Below are 20906 nucleotides of genomic sequence, written 5' to 3' on the forward strand. Positions count from 1 at the left end.
AGAGAGACGTGCTCCCTGTTCTCAATTACAGTGTCTGGAGCTAGCCTGCAGCAGCGCAGAGCTACAATTGCAGAAAAAGTCCTGCTCAGGCCTGGGCTGTAGCATGCCCAGTGCAGACAGAATCTTTGGAGATCTTTAGCTATTAAACTCTAGCAAGTCTCTACTGAGCATATGCAAACTGCAATTTTTCAGAGGCTTATAACTTGGCCAAATTTTCACAAAGACAGCAACAGTATATCCCTGATACAAAGGACAACCTCTCCCAAATGTGAGTCCCTGCTCCAGAGCATGGAGATACTAGCACTTCCCAAAGAAAATGTCTCCAGAATTTTTTAATATGGGCAAAACGATACATTTTCCCCTTAGCCTTGTTCTCAGAAACATGGAACTATTTTGGCTGAAATTTTCAAACATTTCAGCTTGAGGCAGACGCCTGGCATGGGAAATGAGAGTCCAAATGGAAGGTTTGACAAAGTTATAAGCAAGTGAAAACGGTCTAATAATGGGACGTGCCAGGCAACCTTAATAATAGTGCTACCAGAGCCTCCTCTAGCAGCAACAGTTACCAATTTGGGATGAATTCTAACTCCTAGTCTCGTGCTGCAAGGATCCATATTTCATTTGCGGTTCCCCGAAAAGTCCATGCTCTCTATTTTTATGGTGAGGATGACTGTAAATGCCCTTTGTGCGGCAAGCAACTGCTGCTCTGCTTATCTACCAGTGATCACCATCTTGCTTCCCTAATCATTGTAAAACCAACACAGATGACTTATTCAATGGCTGCTTTCAACACCCTGCCTTTGTACTTTTATTCTTACTCATCTGGGGTCGGTGACATTTAACTGTTGCAGGTTCACTCGGGAGACATCGAAGGACTGCGTAGTGATGGGACAGCATATTCCAGCTGGTGCCATAATAGAAATTGCAGTTGGACCTCTACATTATAACCCTGAGCTCTGGCCAGAACCTGAGAAATTCATCCCTGAGAGGTATGTGGGATACTACTCAACATCTCTTGTACCATTGTCCTTATTTAGACCATTTAGAACAAAGTCCTGCCTTAACTGCTGTTTCCTGTGTGGCTAATAAAAAGAGTGCTGTGTGTGTAAGCAGTTTGTTCCCAGGATGCCAATCCCATGCACTAGAAATGCATTCAGTGTGTGGATATTCAAATGAATACACCAAGCAACCCCCTTTGCTGCATAATTCCTGAACCCAACAGAGCCCCAGCAATCAGCTGTTAACATGGAGCAGGTAGACACCGTATCCAGCATCACCTCCACCAAAGTAGTTGGCTACTGGTAGACGAGTCTTAAATAGGAACCAATGCCATGTCTGTGGTTGCCCACCTGGCATGGGTATAACCTGTTCCTGGTCAAATGCTGCTACTTTGGCCACTCCTGGATATAGAAATTCGGAATAAAAATAGGCTACCCATTGTATTCATTTGCATGTAATTACCCAGAATTCTCCTCCAGCGCATGGCTGTTTCAGAGCAGCCTTTCTGTCTGAGATCCTGGAACAGTCTGGGTGTGCTGCTAGGGGCTTACTCCTGTACCTGAAGCCAGTGGGAGTTTTGTCTTCAGTGGGAGCAGGATAGGGTCCAAGTTCTTCATTCTGCTTGCAGGACAGACTTTCATGTAAAGCTTTTCTCACTTTCAAACTGGGTCTTAACGGAGTTCTGTCTGTATAACAACTGCATGGAGAAGAGACTATCCTGCAGCTGCAGAGGTTAGCAGACAAAAAGTGTTCTTGGAATTATTGCAGATCCAATACTATGTAGAAGCACAGGTTTGCTTAGTGGACACGGCTGATAAGATCTGCATCTCAAGTTGCCATCTTGTGAAAGTTCTAGTACAAAATGCTAGCCTCTCAAACACACTGGGTGTGATGCAGACTTTCTAAGAATAGCTCTGAAGGACTAATGTAACTACACATGTAAGTGGGTTTGTATATAGGAATCCTCTCTGAACAGTCCATCCTGTATGCTAGTTGTCTGTTTTCTCTGTCTTAGCTCATAAAGAGGGGCAGCACCAGGGTCAGAACATAAGAATGGCCATACTGGGTCAGACCAAAGGTCCATCCAGCCCAGTATCCTGTCTTCCGACCGTGGCCAATGCCAGGTGCCCCAGAGGGAATGAACAGAACAGGTGATCATCAAGTGATCCATCCCTTGTCACCCATTCCCAGCTTCTGGCAAAAAGAGGCTAGGGACACTATCCCATGCCTTTGCTGACTAATAGCCATTGATGGACCTATCTTCCATGAATTTATCTAGTTCTTTTTTGAAACCTGTTATAGTTTTGGCCTTCACAGCATCCTCTGGCAAAGAGTTCCACAGATTGACTGTGGATTGTGTGAAGAAATACTTCCTTTTGTTTTAAACCTGCTGCCTATTAAACCTCTTTTTAGGAGAAAGGAGCATTTGTATTGTATTCTCAGGTTCAGATGAGAGGTCTGGCAATGATCTTTCTAGTGACAGATGTCATGTCTGGGTCTTCTGTTGACCACTGGACCACATCATCTACCCCAGCTTCTGGAAGTGTTCAGTAAGCGGTGCTTTAAAGGAAAGTGTTTGGGGGATGGGAACTAGAATGCACTTGGCCAAATGTGCAGTGCTGTGCGTGGTGAAGCTGAGGCAAATTTCTTTCTTCACCTCTTCCTGAAGCAGGAGGTACAATTACCCATAGACTCACCTTAGCTTGCATAGTTTGCCAGTATTGTTAGTGGTCATAAGATTAGGCATCTTTCTCTTAAAAAAAAAAAAAAAAATCCAACCCCGGTATTTTTCTCTCTGGCCTTCTGTTGGTGAACCATCCTCAGACTGATTATGTTGCATGAAGAAGAATTGGTTAGCTCTAAGTTTACTGACCTCAGTCCCATTGTTCTTGTATTTTGGGACATACCAAAAATGGGGAGACACATTTTTTCACTACACATGCCATAATGCTGAATACCTCAACCAAGTCCTGAGGCAGGAGGTGTCTCTTACTATATGTTTGTACAGTTCTTAAGACAATGGGGTCCCACTCTCTCTTTGAGGCCTTTAGGTGCTATCATTAATACAACCAGCACATGATGATTTTTCCTTTCCAGGCTAGGTAATCTCAGTCTTGAAATAGCCTTCAAAAGCTCTCATCATATTTAAATCCTGCTGTGTTCATTGCCTTTCTCTGGACCTTTCCAGACCCAAGTGCAGGAGCTGCAACTCTGGCTGGTCCTTGCACACAATGTGCAAGTGGAGGGGAGGCTCATTGCCCCCCTCCCAGTACAAGTGCCCTTAAAGGTATGTGGATGGCTCAGCTGGCATTAGGGCAGTTCTGCACTGGCACATCAGCCTTTGGCTCCCTACGGTAAGGGAGAGCCTTGACCAATAAGAGCAGATATCTAGTACAATGGCACCTCTTGAAATGTTGTTGCTTTTCTAGAATGTCCATAGCTTTTAAGGGCAGAAGGCCCTAGATTTCAGATGGATTGCTGAGTGCACTGAGCCCAATCCCTTGTCTGGCTAAAACTCCAAATCCAGACTGGCTGCTTTTCTGGAAGGTAAGACTGCAAGGGATAGAGTTTCCACCACATCCGTTGGTAGTTTGTTCCAAAGGTTACTCTTCCTCGCTGTTAAAAAATTGTGCCTTTTTTCTAATGTGTATTTCTAATATTTTTATTAGGTATTTTAAAAGAATTAGCTACCCTGGCCTCTTCTGGATGACTGCCACCTTAGTCCTCACTAGCAATTGAACTGGGCACCTCCAGAATTAAGAGCATGCATGCCTTCAGTTTGAGCTAAAAACCTAAATCCCCTACTTCCTCTATGGATGGAGCACACATAAAACAGTGGGATACATCTGTGCAATAAGAGCCTTCTTCCCCAGCCAATCAGATCCCTGCTTTCATATTCCTGTTTTTCTCATTGTCCGTCCTGAAGAGAATCCCAGGCAGGCTCCACCAATTTACATTGCTTTTGCAATGCAGGGGCAGCATTCTTGCTCATTCTAGATCAGAGTTCATTAGTTTGTTCTTGGCATATGCAGGCAGTAGTTTCGCCGTTAGTTTATGCATAGGGTCTGGGTTGCTATAACCCCCGAATTAGTGTTCCGTAGTTTCCTCAGATAATGAGTGTTTCGTGAGGGCAGTTCATTAAAGACAGACTTTGAAAAATGACAAAGAAAGTCTGTTTGTCCTGCTGGGAGAACTACTCATTGACAAAGGACGTTTTAGTTTAGAGCAGAATTTGCTAACAGTCCCCTTGAGAATTGTTTACTGAGACCAATTTAAATCCAGCTTTCTCAAGATGTAAGCAGAAAAATCACATCAGTATGAAAACTGTTTCTTGAGCTGGTTTCCAATTTGCCCACCTTGCAGGTTCACAGCAGAGGCCAAACTGCAGCAGCATCCCTTCACATACCTCCCGTTTGGAGCAGGACCTCGCAGCTGCATTGGCATGAGGATGGCTTTGCTGGAGATAAAGATGACCCTGCTGCGGATCTTGCAGAAGTTCAAATTTGAAACCAGTCCCGAGACCCAGGTTTGTATATGTGGAAACTTATGGACGACACCTGTCAACTCTCTTGGGAACTGACAGACTGCTCTATAGGCGGCCGGTGATGTGTCATAGTGCAGTCATGCAAAAAAACTAACAGGCATATGTGTATAATAAAAGTGGCAGCAGTGCTGAATCACATTACTTTAATCAAAATATAATTGTCATTTAGTAAATAAAACAAACTTCTATAAACCATAGAGCCTACAGCCCAGATCCTCTGCTGGTGTAAATAGTCTATGTCAATTTACACCAGTGTGTTTATCAGAGTACGTTGGTACTTCTGTGTTTGCACCTACTGTATATTTAGCAGGTCTAGAGCTTACGGCAGTTTATTTTATTTAGATTTGTAAGATACCTGGGCATCCACTGCCTAACCTAAAAAAAAAAAATTATTTTTACCATTATACTGCCAACAACTGGCTATAAAATGGACATTTTACAACTTCCATGACGTCTGTATGAGTTAATCTCATAAAGGAAACTGAAAACATCAGTTTGTACTTGTGAAACTTTTACACGCATGCACCGCGCACACACACTGTGTGAAAGAGAGTAAGCGTATAAAATATGTAATTTATTTTCTCTTTTTCAGATTCCTTTGCAGTTGACATCTGTGTCGTCATTAGCACCAAAAAACGGAGTCTATGTTAAGATAGTACCTAGATAGAGCAAAAACCCCATTCTGAAAGCCTCCAAGGAAGTGATCCATTGTTCAGTGGCTCGCTGATAGATTGGGGGTAACATTTTCAAAAGTACTTAAGTGACTTGGGAGCCTAAATCTTATTGAAAGTCAATTGGACTTTAAATGTGTGGTCCAAAATCCTGCTGATTTTCAATGAAACTCAGGCTCCTAAGTCACTTTTGAAAATGGGACTTAAGTACTTTGGAAAGTTTTACCCAAGCCCATGACTGTGAATAGTCTCTGAAAAAGCATCCCACTTTTCATCAGCCTTAGTGGTCGTAACAGGGCCCACTTCATTTTACTTATCTACATGGGAGTTTGTCCAGGCTCCAATCTTAGCAGTCTGCACTTCCTCACCTTCGGTAGATTTTTATAAGATGTTGAACGATCACTTGTTAGCTAACACGTTTTAACAACAGACCTTTAAATCCGAGTCTCAAACTCGGAAAGGCAACGTGTGGTGGTAACAGCAAGGACTAGGAATCAGGACACCTGGATCCTACGCCGAACTCTGCAGTTGACCGATCTTGAGGAGACAGCCTAACCTCACGGTACCTGTCAAATGAAGATAATGCTTACTCACCTTTTGTAAAGCGCTCTGAGACATTTGGATGAAATGTGCTCGTATTATCCTCTAACTTTTGTTACAGTGGATTTTAAAATAATGGCAAATGTCTGTACAGCACTTAAGTTCCTATAAGCAGGACCAGACCAAAGAATGTTGTAGACTGCTATTAAGTTTTGTCTGTTACTGAATAGTATTTAGCGAACCTTGGAATATACAAGTTTAAAGTGTTTAGGAGAACTCGGGGAATTTTAGGGTTGACTTGAAGATGGTGGCACAGCAGGAGCTTTCCCAGCATGGCATGACGCTTTTCCTTTCTATGCATTTCAGTTGGCACTATACTTGGTCAGAGGAAATGAAGGAGGCTGCAATTGCTAGTGCTTAAAGTCAAGGATTGGGAGCCAGGAAAACCAGTTCCAATAGCTACACTAGTCACTTCACCAACTTGTGCCTCACTCAACCCACATAGGGAAAGAATGTGGGTGAATGCTAGGCCCAGCGGCTGCCTGCATGTCTTCACAGTCAAAGCAGCATTGATTTGATTCTTCAGGACCGTTTGCCCACAGCATCTGCAGTAGCTAAAAGCAAATTTTTCCATGTTTGGAATTTTTCCATATTTGCACACATGGAGCAAACAGTCTCTTCCGCTGCATCCTGGTCCACCCCAGCAGAGGCTCAAACTACAGTTTTGGGGGCCGCATGATACCTAGATAGAGGCAGAAAGTTTACTCCATACCCAACCCTAGGTGGAAAATTGAGAAAAAGGAAGAAAGTTGTCATAGGCCCAAGTTTTTGTGTGTGTCCCTGTTGCAGGCCCCTGGGTCCTATGTGGGCTAGTGGAGTGTCACTGAGCATCCTTCACACTGGGACACTGACCATTACAGCTGCAGCATGTTTAGAATTCCCAGCAGCTTCTACTGCTTCTTAAGCCTCAAGGAACTGTGGCCCAGATCCTCAAAGATATTCCACTGATTTCAATCGAAGTCAACGAGCCTAAACACCTTTGAGGATGTGGGCAGTGGTCCCTTCCCAGGCAGACTAGCAGCACCGATGACATTACGGATCACTACAGGAAGTTCTATCCACTGAAGAAGGCAGGTCTCAGTTGGAGAGTGGGGTGGTAAGAGGCAGCCTTCCAAGTGTTCGGGGGAGATGTATATTATTTTCTTTAAACATAGGGCCCTACTTTGGTTTCCACTGTGGGCTGAGATCATGAACAAGAAGAAAGGAGGAGGTTGGTGAAGTTTATTCGTTTTGCCAAAAATAGGTTATTTCCTCCCCTGTGAAATTAAATTTTCCTGACGTTCCAGCCAGCTGAGCACTCCTGAGTACTTTAAAAAAGCCCAGTGAGCTTTTGATAAAACGTAACCTCAGACTGCCCTTTAAAAAAGAACATCTGTTGCTAGTTGGGAGGGAGGGAGAGCCACCCTGACGCTCTTTGGGCCTCAGCTGAACCAGTCACACTTCTTTTCTAAAGCTATGCTACAGGAAACACCAGCGCTCGTGCATGGTACACACAAAACCAGCTGCGATATACTTCTCTGCAGCTGCGGTACAAATGATATTGAGTAAGGCGCTCGATTAGAAGACTGCTGCTGCCCCATGATTCCCATCTACAGTTTCTTGCTTGCATGTGGCACGTTGAGACTGGTGTGATTGGCGCATGCTGCTTTCACCTCTTGCCGGTCATTGTGACCACACTTTTAAAAGTCATGCTCTCATCTTCCTTACCAAGGCTTGTGTTTATTTCTGTGATGGGATTTTCTTCTCACTTGAGTTCTAGCGTAGTAACTGTGGATTATAGGCCTGATAGTTAATGCTCCATCCATACTCCAGCCTTGCCATGCCGGAGTTTAAATGACTCAATGTGCCTATGAAATGAGATATTGAATTAGTGGTCTAATCTAAAAAGGTGCAGCATGCACCTCTATGCACAAGTTTGCCTCAACTTTTTCAATAGCATATTATTTGTGGTTGTGATTCTAAATTATACCTGTGAACTGGAATAGTATAGGGTAGTCTCATTAAAGATTTTTCCCATCCATTTGTCTTAAAGAAAAAGTGTTTGTCCTTTACTGTGTTCTTGCTATCTACATCAGAAAGTCAGCCTCCAAGTTTTCTTCCAACAGTGTTCTCCTGCTTCCCCTCCTCCCCCCGACCTGTGGACTGTAGGTCCTCCCTTTCTTTATTTTTAAACACACACTTTAGAGCCTAAACCCTCTTAGTTATACACTTTACCAGATCATCTATTTATTGCCATATTTATCCAAGGAACTGGAGCTACCACAACATGTCCACTGGAATTTAAAAATTATTGTAAGAAAACAGATCAGCATAACTGATATGGTGCACTGAGTTCTAAGGCATGGAAACAGGCATCACTGAAGGGACTTGAGTTGTCAGAAACTTATAACTGATATGTATATTGCCACTCAAATGCAGGTTAGTGGCTTAACTAACAATACAGTGACTGTCTTGCAAGACTTTTCAGCTACTATGTTAATACCAGCTTGCCCATCCCTGAATACAGGGCTGATTGCAAAGGAAGTAAGTGCCAACTGTAGTGACTTGTCCATTTGAGGTAGCCAGTTTTTCCCCACAGATGCAGGTTAAGCCAGAATTCTGAATCTGAAAGTTAGCCACCGTTTTGTTAATTCTGTTTGGAGGCAGTCGGTGGCTTTGGACTAGTATGGCAACCAGAAGGTTCAGAGGGAGAGAGGATGCTTCAGGACAAATGAAGAGTCCTGCACCCCACTGCTTCCTTTTAAATGGTAGTTGCTGGCCTGCCAACCCCTAACTTCATTATACAACAGCACTTAATGAGCCTCACTCCACCGCTGTCCTTGTAGAGTTCTGCATCATAACTGATGAAACAGGGTGGGGAGATGAGCTCATCTTTGCCATCAAACTATGCCCTGAGGGTCTGAAAAGGGATAATAAATGACACTTCAAGCTGCCCTTCTGATGTTGCTCCCTCTCCTCACAGAGATGAGATACAGGAAGCTGTCATTCCCTCAAGGCAGCTTTTCCAATCCCGTCTGCCACTTTTCTGGAAAAGGGGATGAGGGGAAAACAGCAGCCTGCCCCTAAAGCTGAGCTTCCTATCAAGACACACGATAAGAGGAGGAGAAGCAGAGAAACAGCTTCTTGGCTGCCAAAGCCTGCAGGTGCACCCGTTGCTGGGACATAACTGCAATTGGACATGTTGTTGAGCTGATTTGTTAGAAATTTGAAGTAGTTTGGAACTTTTCCTCACGGTGCCACAGCAGAGAAGCCCCCCAGCTGCACTGGCTGCTGCTGTGGAAGCAGGTAGAACTTCAGGAGGCAGGGGCTTCCCATGTTGCTAGAGCAGGGGTGGGCAAACGCTTTGGACGGTGGACCATGAATGCTCATGAAGTTGGGGTGCGGGTTCTGGCTGGGGATGAGGGGCTTGGAGTGCTCCGGGCTGGGATCAAGGGGTTTGGAGGGTGGGTGGGGGAATCAGGGCTGGAGTGCAGGAGGAGGTCAGGGAGCAGGCTCCGAGCAGCGCTTACCTCAAGCAGCTTCAGGAAGCAGCGGCATGTCCACCGCTCCAGCTCCAACAAGGAGGCGCAGCCAGGCGGCTCTGCGTGCTGCCCTGTCTGCAGGCGCCACACCCACAGCTTCCCCTGGCAGTGGTTCCTGGCCAATAGGAGCTGTGGGGGCAGCACTTGGGACAGGAGCAGCGTGTGGAGCCCCCTGGCTGCCCCTACAGGTAGGAGCCAGACTGGGGACATACCACTGCTTCCAGGAGCCACATGGAGCCACATCATGCATGGAGTGGGGCAAGACCTCGACCCCGGTCTCCGGTTGGAGCTCGAGGACTAGATTAAAACATCTGACAGGCTGCAGGTTTGTTTTAAAATTACATGTGACTACTATAGAACAGGTCCTAGTCACTTGCAGACAGATGACAGAAAGCAAAGACTAACAATGAAACATCTTCAGGGAATTCACATTTTGCAATCAATGCTAAAAGCTGTCACTTTAAAAGTGTATTTTTATATAACTGTATTGGGATAGAGAACCTTGCCAACGTAGTAGTTCACAAAGCACTTTTCGGGAGGGGGAATTACTATTACTCTGGATTACATGTGAAATTTTATCTACTTTAAGGAATATTCTGCAGCATAGTAGAAAGTCACTTCACAAAATAAATATTTTATATACATTTTCTGCTTTCTATTCTATGAGTAAAATGGAATTTCCACCAGAACTTTACCATAGATGCTGATTTGTTTAGCGTATATTTATTGTTCCCTGGGCCTTAATAATAGCACCTGTATTGGAAGGGTTAGAGGTCAACTCATAAAGCTGAATCTCTCATCCCTTGTTATTGAGGAAAGTTATGCAGCCGGCAACAGGAAACAAGCTAATTTTTTTTAGACAGACATCAAGTTGGATCTCAGAGATGCTTGCTCTCTGCCTGGCTGCAGTTTGCCACCCCCTATTCAAGCAGTTGGCAAGATTTCCTCTATTGTTAGTATCTTTAAAACTGAGCTGACTCCCACAGCAATACTCACTTAAAAATGGAGAAGGCATCTGGAAATCATTCAAGGCACTTTTGAACAAGAGGCCTGACCTATTTACTGTTCATTTTCTATGACATGCACTGATCCAATGGTTAATTAACTACCCCCTAACAGCTGACTAACCTCCAAATTTCCCTGACCTTCCTCCCGAAATAAAGTACTTTAACTTGAGCCACAGAGGTCTCCCGTTACCTCCACTTTCACAATTGCTGATGTCCTCTCCTTAAGGTGGCCCTGTGTCCATGCTTCTAGGTCCTGCCTTGCGTGAGAGTCTGACCGCCTCCTCTGGAAATCTTTTCTTAAAAGTCCCCACTTCTAATCCACACGTTCACAAAACTCTACACCACACAGACAGAGGTGCCTCCCTCTCATGTATAAACAGAGCTGGCCTTCACTCAGCCCTCAGATCAGGCCCTGGCTGCAGGTATCAGACTTGGCAATAACATAAGATGAAATGCTCACACCTCTCCTGTCACTCCCCACATGATTCTTCGCTTACAGCTAAGATATGGCTGTTATCAAAGCCCTATAAATCAAGGCAGAAGCTGAATATCACTGCAAGCCTGAAATACTAAGTCAACGGGTAGACTCAGTTTCCATGATATAGACAACAGGTTGGTCATAAAATGCTGAGGCACCCTACTGTGCTGCAGACTGCATTACTGTCAAGCCAGTTTTCCTTTCAGCCCACCCTCCATATGCCTTCACAGGGCAGGGCTGGTGGCAGAAATCCATGTAACCCAACCTCTCTATTATCCCACTCTAGAACACCACTCACGCATGTTCCAAACACTCAAGAGCTACGGCTATCGCTTGAGACAGTCAACATAAGTTTGCATATAATTTAGGTTTCATATGAGGTACCTTTTTTGAAAAGCCAATAATTTCCAACTGCACTGTAAACATAGAGAACACTACAGGCTCCCTTAGTTTGTAAGAACTTGAACATGAAAGTTCACTAGAACCCAAAAGTGCAATTCGTGCTGCTATTTGCAGTACCCGAGATGAAAAAAGCAACAAAGCCTGTTTTTCCCCGGGGTGGAGGGAGAAGCTTCCTCAGCCTCTGAAAACTTACAATAAAAACTGTTCTGCTTTGCATGAAAGACATTCAGTGTGAATCTTTTGTTGCTACTTACCACAGTAAGAAACAAGGATCCACCTAGGTAGAAACATTAAAGAGGGTTAGAGGATACAAAGAGGCCACTATTTGACTCAAACCTTAATCAGTTTTCAGTTCAAAATATTTTAATTGGCATTAAAAAAAGAGGAGCCATGCATATTGCCACTGAAGGTAGCATACATACGGCTGGGAAGAAGAAGATTTAATTTCAAATATTAAAAACATCGAGAACAAGGGCTACCGATTGCTTCCAGTTAGACATTTGTTCCTCATAGGCACTTAGAATATATGACTAGCCAATACATTTACTGTAACTGAAAGACAGCTGCTGTAAGCCCACCATTCCCAGCCATTACAAAGGAGAGTGAGGATCCTGAGTAGTAGTCTCCTCTCTCCAAGCAATGCAAATGTTAAGCTTCAGTCACCAATATCATGATTGTAAATGAGAAGTATACAGCTGCTTACATTTCCAGGTACCAATAAAAGTCATATTATACCTTCCCTTACCAGGACAAACATGTACGGACAGTGAAAGCTTTAGTGGTTCATCCAGAATTGTCACAGCTCTCTAGTTAACGCATTCATTTGTTAGTTGCAGCAGCGTCATTACATAACTAAGTAGCTCAGCTGTTCACAGCAGAACATTAGGCACTATAGTTTATTTTGTGTACATACGGACAGTCTTATTGACGTTCAAGGATGGGCAACCTTTAATCAGTCCTTACTACGCTTCCAGCTTTAGCACTTGCTTCCAATCTTTACCAGAAGATAGGTAGAGAAGTCAGAAGAGATCCATGCAGTGTAAGTAACTAGTGATAATCAGAGGCATTATTAGGATTTTGAAGTTTCTTCTGCTTTCCCATATTGCAGCAGGCTTTTGGACAGAGCTTTACCCTGCACATAAATACACCCTGGAAGGGAACATATTAAAACTCTAGGCTTAACTTTTCATTCACACGTTAGTTAACAGGTGGAAGGGGAAAGCCTCCCAGAAGCGAGGAAAGCTCAGAAGTGCAGTTCTATTCTGAAATGCAACTACTGTATGTGAAATGGCACATTTACTCAGCCTATCTGTTCCTTGCATCTATAAGAACTAGAAAGCTGATTTCAGTGTCAGAGTTTTGATTGCTTTTGACTCTTGTTAACATACAGGAATGAACAGAGCCAAGACAAATAGTGAACTAGATTCTATCCTTTCTGATACATCAACAAAATTGTTTTCTATATTCCAATTACAGGACCAATCACTTAAACCTGTATAGCCCCCACAGAATATAGTGGGTTTGCACAGATGTCACTGAAGGCAAACGACATGACCTATGGAACCTTTATTACTGGCATTGATGGAGGAGGAGGAAAGAACCTCACTCAATGCTTAGATCCCCAAGTTGAGTTTGCAGGGCTGACAGCAAGGAAAAACAGCCTTGTGAAAACTCTTTTAACCTGGAGCTACAGAGACAATAAACATGATCCCCACACTGATTCTTAAAGAAGAATCATGCTTTTAAAAAAATGCAAATGTGTATCTCTATACCACCTCTGACAACTAGGAACAGATAAGAGCAGAAAGCTGCAGCAGCCACATCTCTCACACCATGTCAGAAAAACATCAATCCTACAGGCAAGTCTAAAAGAGAAAAGCGTAAGAAAGAGAAGTTCTTAGGTGTTTTGCCTGAAGTAGTTCTGCTGGAGAGGAGAAAGAACACACAGCAACTGCTCCGGTGTCCCATCTTACACACCTACGCTTGCCGCTGTTCCAACCAAATCACCACAAAGCCTGAGTCAAACTCATGTAACTTCACAGATTTAAAGCTTCCTGCGTTATTTTATTTGTAACCCACATTTGGGGCTTAGCAGGCCTGAGGTATGAGGAGGAGAAACCCTTGGCAAGTAGAGGGATGTAGGTCACCCTGATGTGGTAGCAGTGATCCACAGGAGGGCCATGTGTGCAACAGTCCCCAGGGAACTATTACAAAAATTACTTGCCCACAAGAAGCCTTGTGCAGATTCTGTCTGGCAAACTAGTTTCACAGCTAACTTCACTAGGGGAGAACTAATGAAGACATAATTCCTTTTTTTTTTTAAGCATTTCATATGACATCGCAACCACCTGCTTTTCTATTACTTCATCTCACAGTGCAAGAATGATATGAACATCTATTGGATTTATTAAATCCCCCAGAATAGACTAACAGTGGGAAAAACAAGTTAGCCCCACTAGAGAAACTTAGGAATAAAGACTGGATTTTAGAAACTCATAAAAATACTATGTCTTTTCTAAAATTTCTTAAGATACTCAGCCCTGCTTACTGTTACAAGGAGAGGGTGGACAGGCTACACGTGTAGAAAATGTACACAAAAAACTCTCCTCAGTTAAGTCAATTCCGAAAATAAGCTGCATGTGAAGCCATTGACAGAGCAGCTGCCACCGCCTGGTCCATGTATTCGATCAGATACTCAGGATAAATCTGATGTTTCTCAAAGATGACGAAGATAGACGGATTCGAAAGGCTATTCACGCAGCTGTCATAGAAATTGTTTCCGCTGTCCTTGGCGGGAGGACGAAGATAGGAAGAGCTACCAAGGGTAAAGTCCCCCACCAAGACCCGAGCCAGAAACATGGTCTTGATGTTTGAGGACGTCTTGCTATAGTTATCAGAGTACGATGCATCCCTTGCAAAGTAGCTTCCTGCAGTAGACAAAGATCAAGTTGGTAAGATTGCTGGCTTCCTGGAATACACCGAGAAAAAAACCCCTAATCTTTACTGAGAGAATCAATCAGAAGCTGGTGAGAGATTCGTAAATAATTTCATGTGTGTTGGGCATCCTTTCCAGCATAATTTATCGTTAGGTATTACCATAATTTGATTTTTCACAAAACATGTTAGATATTACTAGTGGTTTTTTATTTTCTAATTTCTCTTTCTGAGAGTATGCTATTTGCCCCCACACCCATCCCACCACACACACACACAAAGCTTATAGTAACTTTTTGGAAGCTTGAAATTGAAGTATCTTTCCTTCCAAAATGTTCTAATCATCATAAGCAACCACTGGGTGAATAAACTCTGGAACGATAGATTAAATGTTTAAAAAATTAAAGCTGATTCTGTTTCACTTGATATGTGGATCCTTTGCTGTAAATAGGGCAGTGGCAGGTACTGTATCATTTTCCAGGGATGGAAGGAATACTGAAGCAGAGTGTAGTTTACTTGCATGGCATCAGAGACCAACTAAATACCACTTCCTCTTGGGGTTCAGAGAAGACAAGCCGCAGCTCCAGGGGGGAGGAACACAGACAGGCGTAAGGGGGCCAAGACTGGGGCCACAGCTGGGGGTAGGGCCAAGAGTGGTACCTCGGCTGGGGATGGCTGCCAGAGCCAGGAAAAGAGCTGGCTGGCACTCCCTCCCTTCCCCCTGTGGGGGCTGGCCCACACCCAGACACACCCCCCCAAACATTACTCCGCACCCCCGCTTGTGCGGCACCCCCCCACAGTTTGCAGACCTCTGGTATAGTCTGACCTCACGTACGACATAGGGCATAGAACTTCCCCACAATAATTCCTAAAGCAGATATTTTAGAAAAAACACATCCAATCTTGATTTAAACATTGCCAGTGATGGAGACTCCATCAAACCCCTAGGGAAGTTGTTCCAATAATTAATGACGCTCACTGTTAAAAATTCATACCTTAAATTTGGGTGGGTGACATATGTTGACTGGAAGCATTCCTGTCCCCTCTTCTTTCCACACAAACAAGTGGGTTTACACGGAAGTGTGGAGCACATAGGCCAAGGTCTATAGAAGTGCCTAAGCTCCTGCTGAGTGTGTTTGTTACATTGCCACATGAAGTGGTTAACATTAACACTACCCATTTAGGCATTCAGGTAACACCTAGCTCAGGTGAATGCCTCTTCCCTCTGCCATTCTCCAGTTCAAACTACTGCTGGGCTAGAGAAAGTTTTCTCTAAATCAAGGTTAGCAGAGCACAAGCTCGAGAACTACCTTTGCCATAAGCTGTCCCATGAAGACCACAGATTCTCCAGTCAAAGTTCTGCTGGCAGATGGCATCAATATGCTTTTTACTGGTCCCATGAAATAAGAGTCTTTCACACACATCTTTTCCTCCATTAGTCTTCAGCATTTGCTCTTTCTGCCTGTAATAAAAAGCACCGTCAAAATTCCACAGTGCAGAGCCAGATTATTTTAGCCAAACAGGTTCCAATGAGGCAGGCACTCAGATTATTTGTGATGAGTGTTACAGAGGGCTCAGATTTTGCAAAATATTTTAATACTTTTTAAAAATTGAGTAATTGCACAAAAGTATGCTTAAAAAAGGCCTGCTTTAAACAGAAACAGAAGCGAGATGCACCATGTACTCAAATATACCTGAGTAAGAATTTATAAGGCTCTAACTGTAGCCAAGAATAGAAACATTAGTCTTCCTTCCCAGCTAGTTGGATAAATATCTTGTGGGGGGCTGGGAGGTGGAATATCCCATGTACACCTTACTGACGGAAAGCCTAGTCAGAGGGGAGTTTGAAGTCATTCTGAACACTTGCAGAAATTCCCTAAACTAGAACTGTGGAAGTTCTGTATGACGGGGTGTACCAACCCTGCACTGGGCCAACTGGGACGGACCAATCACTGTGGGCCCAGGAGGCCACGCCCTCTTTCCCCTGCTGCACATGCTGCAAGTGGAAGAGCCAGATAACAGGAGGCAGCCCAGCTCAGTCAGCGCTGGCTGTGGAGGAAGAGGGAGGTGTACTGCAGGCTCCTCCAGAGGGGCCAGTGACGGTCCAAACTGCAGAGCCCATGGACCCAGATTATGCTGCGGGCAACTTGCCAACTGTGGAGGTTGATGGGGATGCCAAGCCGCCACCAGCTGAGGAGATGCCTGGGATGCAATTTGTGGTAGGAAGTGACCCAGGGGATGTAGTAGAAGCTGATGCCAAAACCCTTAGCGGGGAAGTCCCCAGCTTCATAGGGCCCTGGGTCAGAACCCGGTGGAGTGGGAGGGACTGAGTTCCCCTACCACGCCACACAGACCAGTAGGCGTGGCTGCCGTTTGCTCTCGGTCCCGGTCCAGAGGCTCAGGGACTACGACTCTTTGTCCTGTCCCGCCCAGGGGCTGCAGGCTGATTGCTGTTCTGCCCTGCCCAGAGGGCCAGAATCCCAACTGCAACTGCCTGCCCCAGCCAGGAGTCTCACGGGCTACTGACTGTTTGCTCGCTCAGCCCTGCCCAGGGTCCAGAGCCCACCACACTGCAATTACCTTATCTAACAGGGAAGCCCGACAACTGGGTGATGGGGTGTACCAGCCCTGCCCTGGGCCAAAGGGGTGGCCCAGCTTGACAAATAGTGCCTCCCATCACACTCCTGTCATCTGCACTTGCAGAGCTCCTTCACTGGCTGCCAAACTTCAGTTCTTGTGAAATGCAACTCATGGGAGATAATGCCTCTCCCCATCTGCAAGCAGTATCTCAGGGAGATGGGCTACTCCCACAGAGGGCTCTGAATAGCCGCCATCTTGCCTGAGTTCTGCCTCAGCCAGCTGCAGATCTCAGCTAAGCAGTGGTCAAGCAAGTTCTAAAAAGCAGCTGTGCAGCAGTTTGCATGGCTGCATACTGGCTTCTCACACAGGACTCTGAACATAACCAACAGCAGCACGTACTAACACCATGAAAATATACCAGAGCAACGTTTTACACATACCACTGATACACTTTCCAAAGAGTCGGGTTCTGAATTCTCTGAATCTCTTGAATGACTGTTTTGGGCATTGTGCGCTGAAAGTCAGCCTGGACCTTCTTGTATTCGTCAGACGAGCTGAGAAGTTTGATCAGCTGTGAAAGAAAATATATATAAACCGATCTCCTATCTTTTACAGAGCCATCATAAACCACCACATTATTACTGCTCAAGTCCTGAATGCGGGTCAGGGGAGAGTGGTTCCTGCTTGTATTTTACCTTAGAAACACCATGAAATCAGCTTGAGCCTTCCTACTTTTATTGGAAGATTTGTTGAGGGTTTGTTGAGTGGGGGAATATTGTGAGTTGAAGATTCAACAAAAAACTTTCTTTCTCCAATATGTCAATCACAGTAGCCAAATAGAGCTGGGGGAGGAGGAAGTCACAAAACATTTGTCAACATTTTTCCTTTTTTATTTCAAATTTTTGAAATGTGAAAAATTTCCCTCTACTCTACTAAATAGATGTTTAAAAGCAAGACAAAAACCCCTACACAATTTAAGAAACTACCTCCTCCTCTCCATTGCTTGGCTTCATAATCAGGAACAAAAAGCCCAACCTTCCCCCCCTCTTTAGATCATCTTTAATGTCCTGCCTTAGGAACAACGTGCCTATCATCGCCTGCCAGTACACCCTACGGTGAAAACAAAATGCTGCACTCCCACCTGCTCCACCCAAGATCAGAAGTAAAATAAGTTTGCCTCACCACCCACGGCTATCTTGTATTGCTGAATTTAGTGCCAGTGCCCAAGAATGCATGAGCCCTTGGACCACAACCAAATGGAAAAAGAAGACAGCAGAACCAAATAAAATAAAGGCACTGAAAAGCCTTGTGGGTCTGCCTCCCCTCTTTGATTGCGGGACGTTAACCAGCTGTTGTCTCTAGGTTAATATAGTCACTGCTTCTTGATTAGGCCAAAGCCCTGAGCAATAAGGGATGCACAAGTGAGCCCTTGCACGCCTATCGAGCCCCACTGACTTCAGCAAAGCGCTTGCAGGTACAAAGATCCACCTTTGCCCATGTCAGTGTGATAGCAGGTACAAGATTGCAATTACTAATATAGTAAGTACATCATGTAAGGGATGGTCATCTACAAGGGAACATGCAACACTGAAATGAAGGTTGGTTACCTGTAACAGGAGCTCAAGATAGCTCTGCATATTCACACACATGAAATAATGCACCACCACCACACGGTGCCTTGCAGTAGAACCTTCTTCTAGCAGCGTCAGCTACAGCACTTTTACAGCACCCCCCTATCAGTATCACGGACACAGAACCTTTGACTGATCCATCAGATTCAGACAGCTCTGATGAAAAGAAATCAGCACTGCTAACAGTGGCTGCTTTGCTCTTGTGCCTCATTTCCTTTGGTGTTACAACGGCTGTAACTGAAGGCACTGACGACTCCGGTTATGACAGACTGATGAAATTCATCTTCCTGGAACCGGTAGTGGACATTGAAGCCAACTCCATTCCTGCAGTTGCAGAGTTCTGAAACAGCTGGAAAGCAGTATGGCATGAGGTACGGAACTGGGAAGAGTAACCGAACTGTCGCTCATTCTTTCCATGAGAACTGGGGCAGTGGTATCCGACCATGTGACCCTCGGTCCAGCCCTATACAGCCTTACAGGAGCTGCAGGGACCAGATACGACCCCAGAGGATGCGGCTTCTTGGAACCCTTCAGTCTTTTGCTGCTGGGAACCACGGGGGCCAAGACTAGCCTTATGGATCTCAGATTGGAGGGATTGGATCCAGAGGGTCTGGCCTTGAGGGCTTCTTTCAGGACAAGGAGGTGCAGGCGAATCTCCCTATCCTCACATGCTCTGGGAGTTAAGATCCACCCAAAAGGTGAATGTTCTTCTTCTAGGCACCACACGTGGTCATCAGACGCCATGAAGACAGCCAAGCAGGAAGCGCACCTCTTAAATCCCAGCTTCTTTTGTTTCCTCAATTCCACCATAACACAGAACCAAATAAGATCACACACTAAACTGGCCACTAACCCTAACTATCTAACACAACAGAAGCTTTGGTTCTAAAGAGGTTCACATTGTCCAGGCCCGCAGTTGGAAGGAAATGAGGTGGTGAGGGCACTCTGCCCCTTATAAAGCCTCGCTCTCAGAATGTGGCAACGCCAAGGGGAGGGGCATGAGAACACTCTAGCCGATACCGCTAGAAGAAGTTCTATCAGAAATCACCATACAGTGATGCGAAATCCCATAAGCGGGAATATGCCGAGTCTCTCAAAGAAGAGCCTACCTTTTAAGAAAGCTGTATGTGGTCAGACAGAAAAACTTAAGAGCTCCGTACCTGGTATCCCAATTCTGGTAAAGCTGATTTGTCCCAGTGAGCTGGAATGGATTCTTCCTGAGAATGCTCAACACCACTGTATATTACAAGAGAGGAGTTGTTGTTGTTGTTGTTTTTTAAAATCATATTTAAGAGTATTACATTAGAAAGAGTTTTGCCTAATTTAGAATAAATAAAAGGTAACCCAATATATCCAAACATTTCAAAACTATCTTCAGTTCAGCATGCATAACATATCCTGTCAAAAGTGTTCCAAACCTCATGTCAGTTAATTAGGAATGGAGGCCCCAAGTCATCAAAGCACTTTGGTACATATCTAACTTTAAGCATGAGAGGAGCCCTATTGATTTCAATGGGAACTATTTCCATGCTTAGAGTTGGGTATGCGCCTAAGTGCTTTGCTGAATTGGGGCCTGAGCACATAAAATGACAGAAAAGCACTCAGTATCAATTGTTGGTATGAGTTGCATCACCAAACTGAGCTCAAACTCCCAATAGTTCTGGTGTAGGTCATCAGTTCTCACACAAAGCCAATATTTAGGGGTTAAGTCTCTTTTGTTACCATTAAGCTCACTTTGCTTGGGCCTTCTGCAGTTTTGAGTCCCAGTCTCCACTAGGTGAGAGTTTATGGTTTCCCTCCTACTGAGTATAAACAATCTGCCATTACACATCCAATTCCACCTGCCTAATCAGGACTCGACCATTTGGGGGAGGGATAGCTCAGTGGTTTGAGCATTGGCCTGCTAAACCCAGGGTTGTGAGTTCCATCCTTGAGGGAGCCACTTGGGATCTGGGGCAAAAATTGGGGATTGGTCCTGCTTTGAGCAGGGGGTTGGACTAGATGACCTCCTGAGGTCCCTTCCAACTCTGGCGATTCTATATATGATATTTCCAAAGATAACAGGTTAGAGATAGGGGTTTCATACTGATATCAGAGCATTATGTGAAGAGACTGAAATGCTGAGCATATAAGCTTCCCCCGACATGAACTCCTGTACTGCTTCAAAATACCAAAACATTATTTTCTAGTCCCTAACAGCCACAATATCAAGTTTGTCTTCAAATCCTGCTTGAAGTTGATAGCAACAAAAGCATGATTGGGGCACCTATTATGTATACATCACAGTGGTTAGGAAACATTTCAGCATCACAAATGCACTGTGCTTTAGTTCTCATTTACAAAAAACTAAACCATGTATCACCATCATAAACTCATTTACCCAAAAGAACATGTTTAGCTAAGTTACTACACTATTTTACCTTAGGAGTTACAAATGCCCATCATCATTTTTGCACCAGGTGTTCCTAATCCTCCCAAATACTATACTTCATTATTTAAGCAATGACCATTCCAATTTGCTACATAAATTGTCAGTTAC

General features: G+C 44.5%; 2 protein-coding genes across 16 annotated transcripts in view; one reads left to right on the forward strand and one right to left on the reverse strand.

Annotated features, from left to right (window-relative positions):
• The window catches only part of TBXAS1 (thromboxane A synthase 1), a 323500-nt gene extending 315649 nt beyond the window's left edge, over positions 1-7851 (forward strand). For 12 of the 14 annotated variants that reach the window (XM_043541631.1, XM_043541625.1, XM_043541614.1 and 9 more), the window contains 3 exons: positions 852-989; positions 4363-4525; positions 5136-7851. In XM_043541631.1, the coding sequence (XP_043397566.1) occupies positions 852-989; positions 4363-4525; positions 5136-5210 (376 nt within the window). In that variant the 3' untranslated portion in view covers positions 5211-7851. The remainder of the gene's footprint in view (positions 1-851; positions 990-4362; positions 4526-5135) is intronic. The other 2 variants (XR_005222459.2, XM_043541665.1) reach the window with 2 other exon arrangements.
• Positions 7852-11563: 3712 nt separating this feature from the next.
• LOC102934814 (protein mono-ADP-ribosyltransferase PARP12) overlaps positions 11564-20906 on the reverse strand; it is a 35861-nt gene continuing 26518 nt past the window's right edge. Inside the window, exons 9-12 of one of the 2 annotated variants that reach the window (XM_037879405.2) lie at positions 19528-19603; positions 17177-17307; positions 15467-15618; positions 11564-14149 (exon numbers count right to left, since the gene is read on the reverse strand). In XM_037879405.2, the coding sequence (XP_037735333.1) occupies positions 13839-14149; positions 15467-15618; positions 17177-17307; positions 19528-19603 (670 nt within the window). In that variant the 3' untranslated portion in view covers positions 11564-13838. Of the gene's footprint in view, positions 14191-15466; positions 15619-17176; positions 17308-19527; positions 19604-20906 lie in introns of both variants that reach the window. The other variant, XM_037879412.2, reaches the window with a different exon arrangement.

This window comes from Chelonia mydas, chromosome 1 (assembly GCF_015237465.2).
Source record: "Chelonia mydas isolate rCheMyd1 chromosome 1, rCheMyd1.pri.v2, whole genome shotgun sequence".
NCBI lineage: Eukaryota > Metazoa > Chordata > Testudines > Cheloniidae > Chelonia > Chelonia mydas.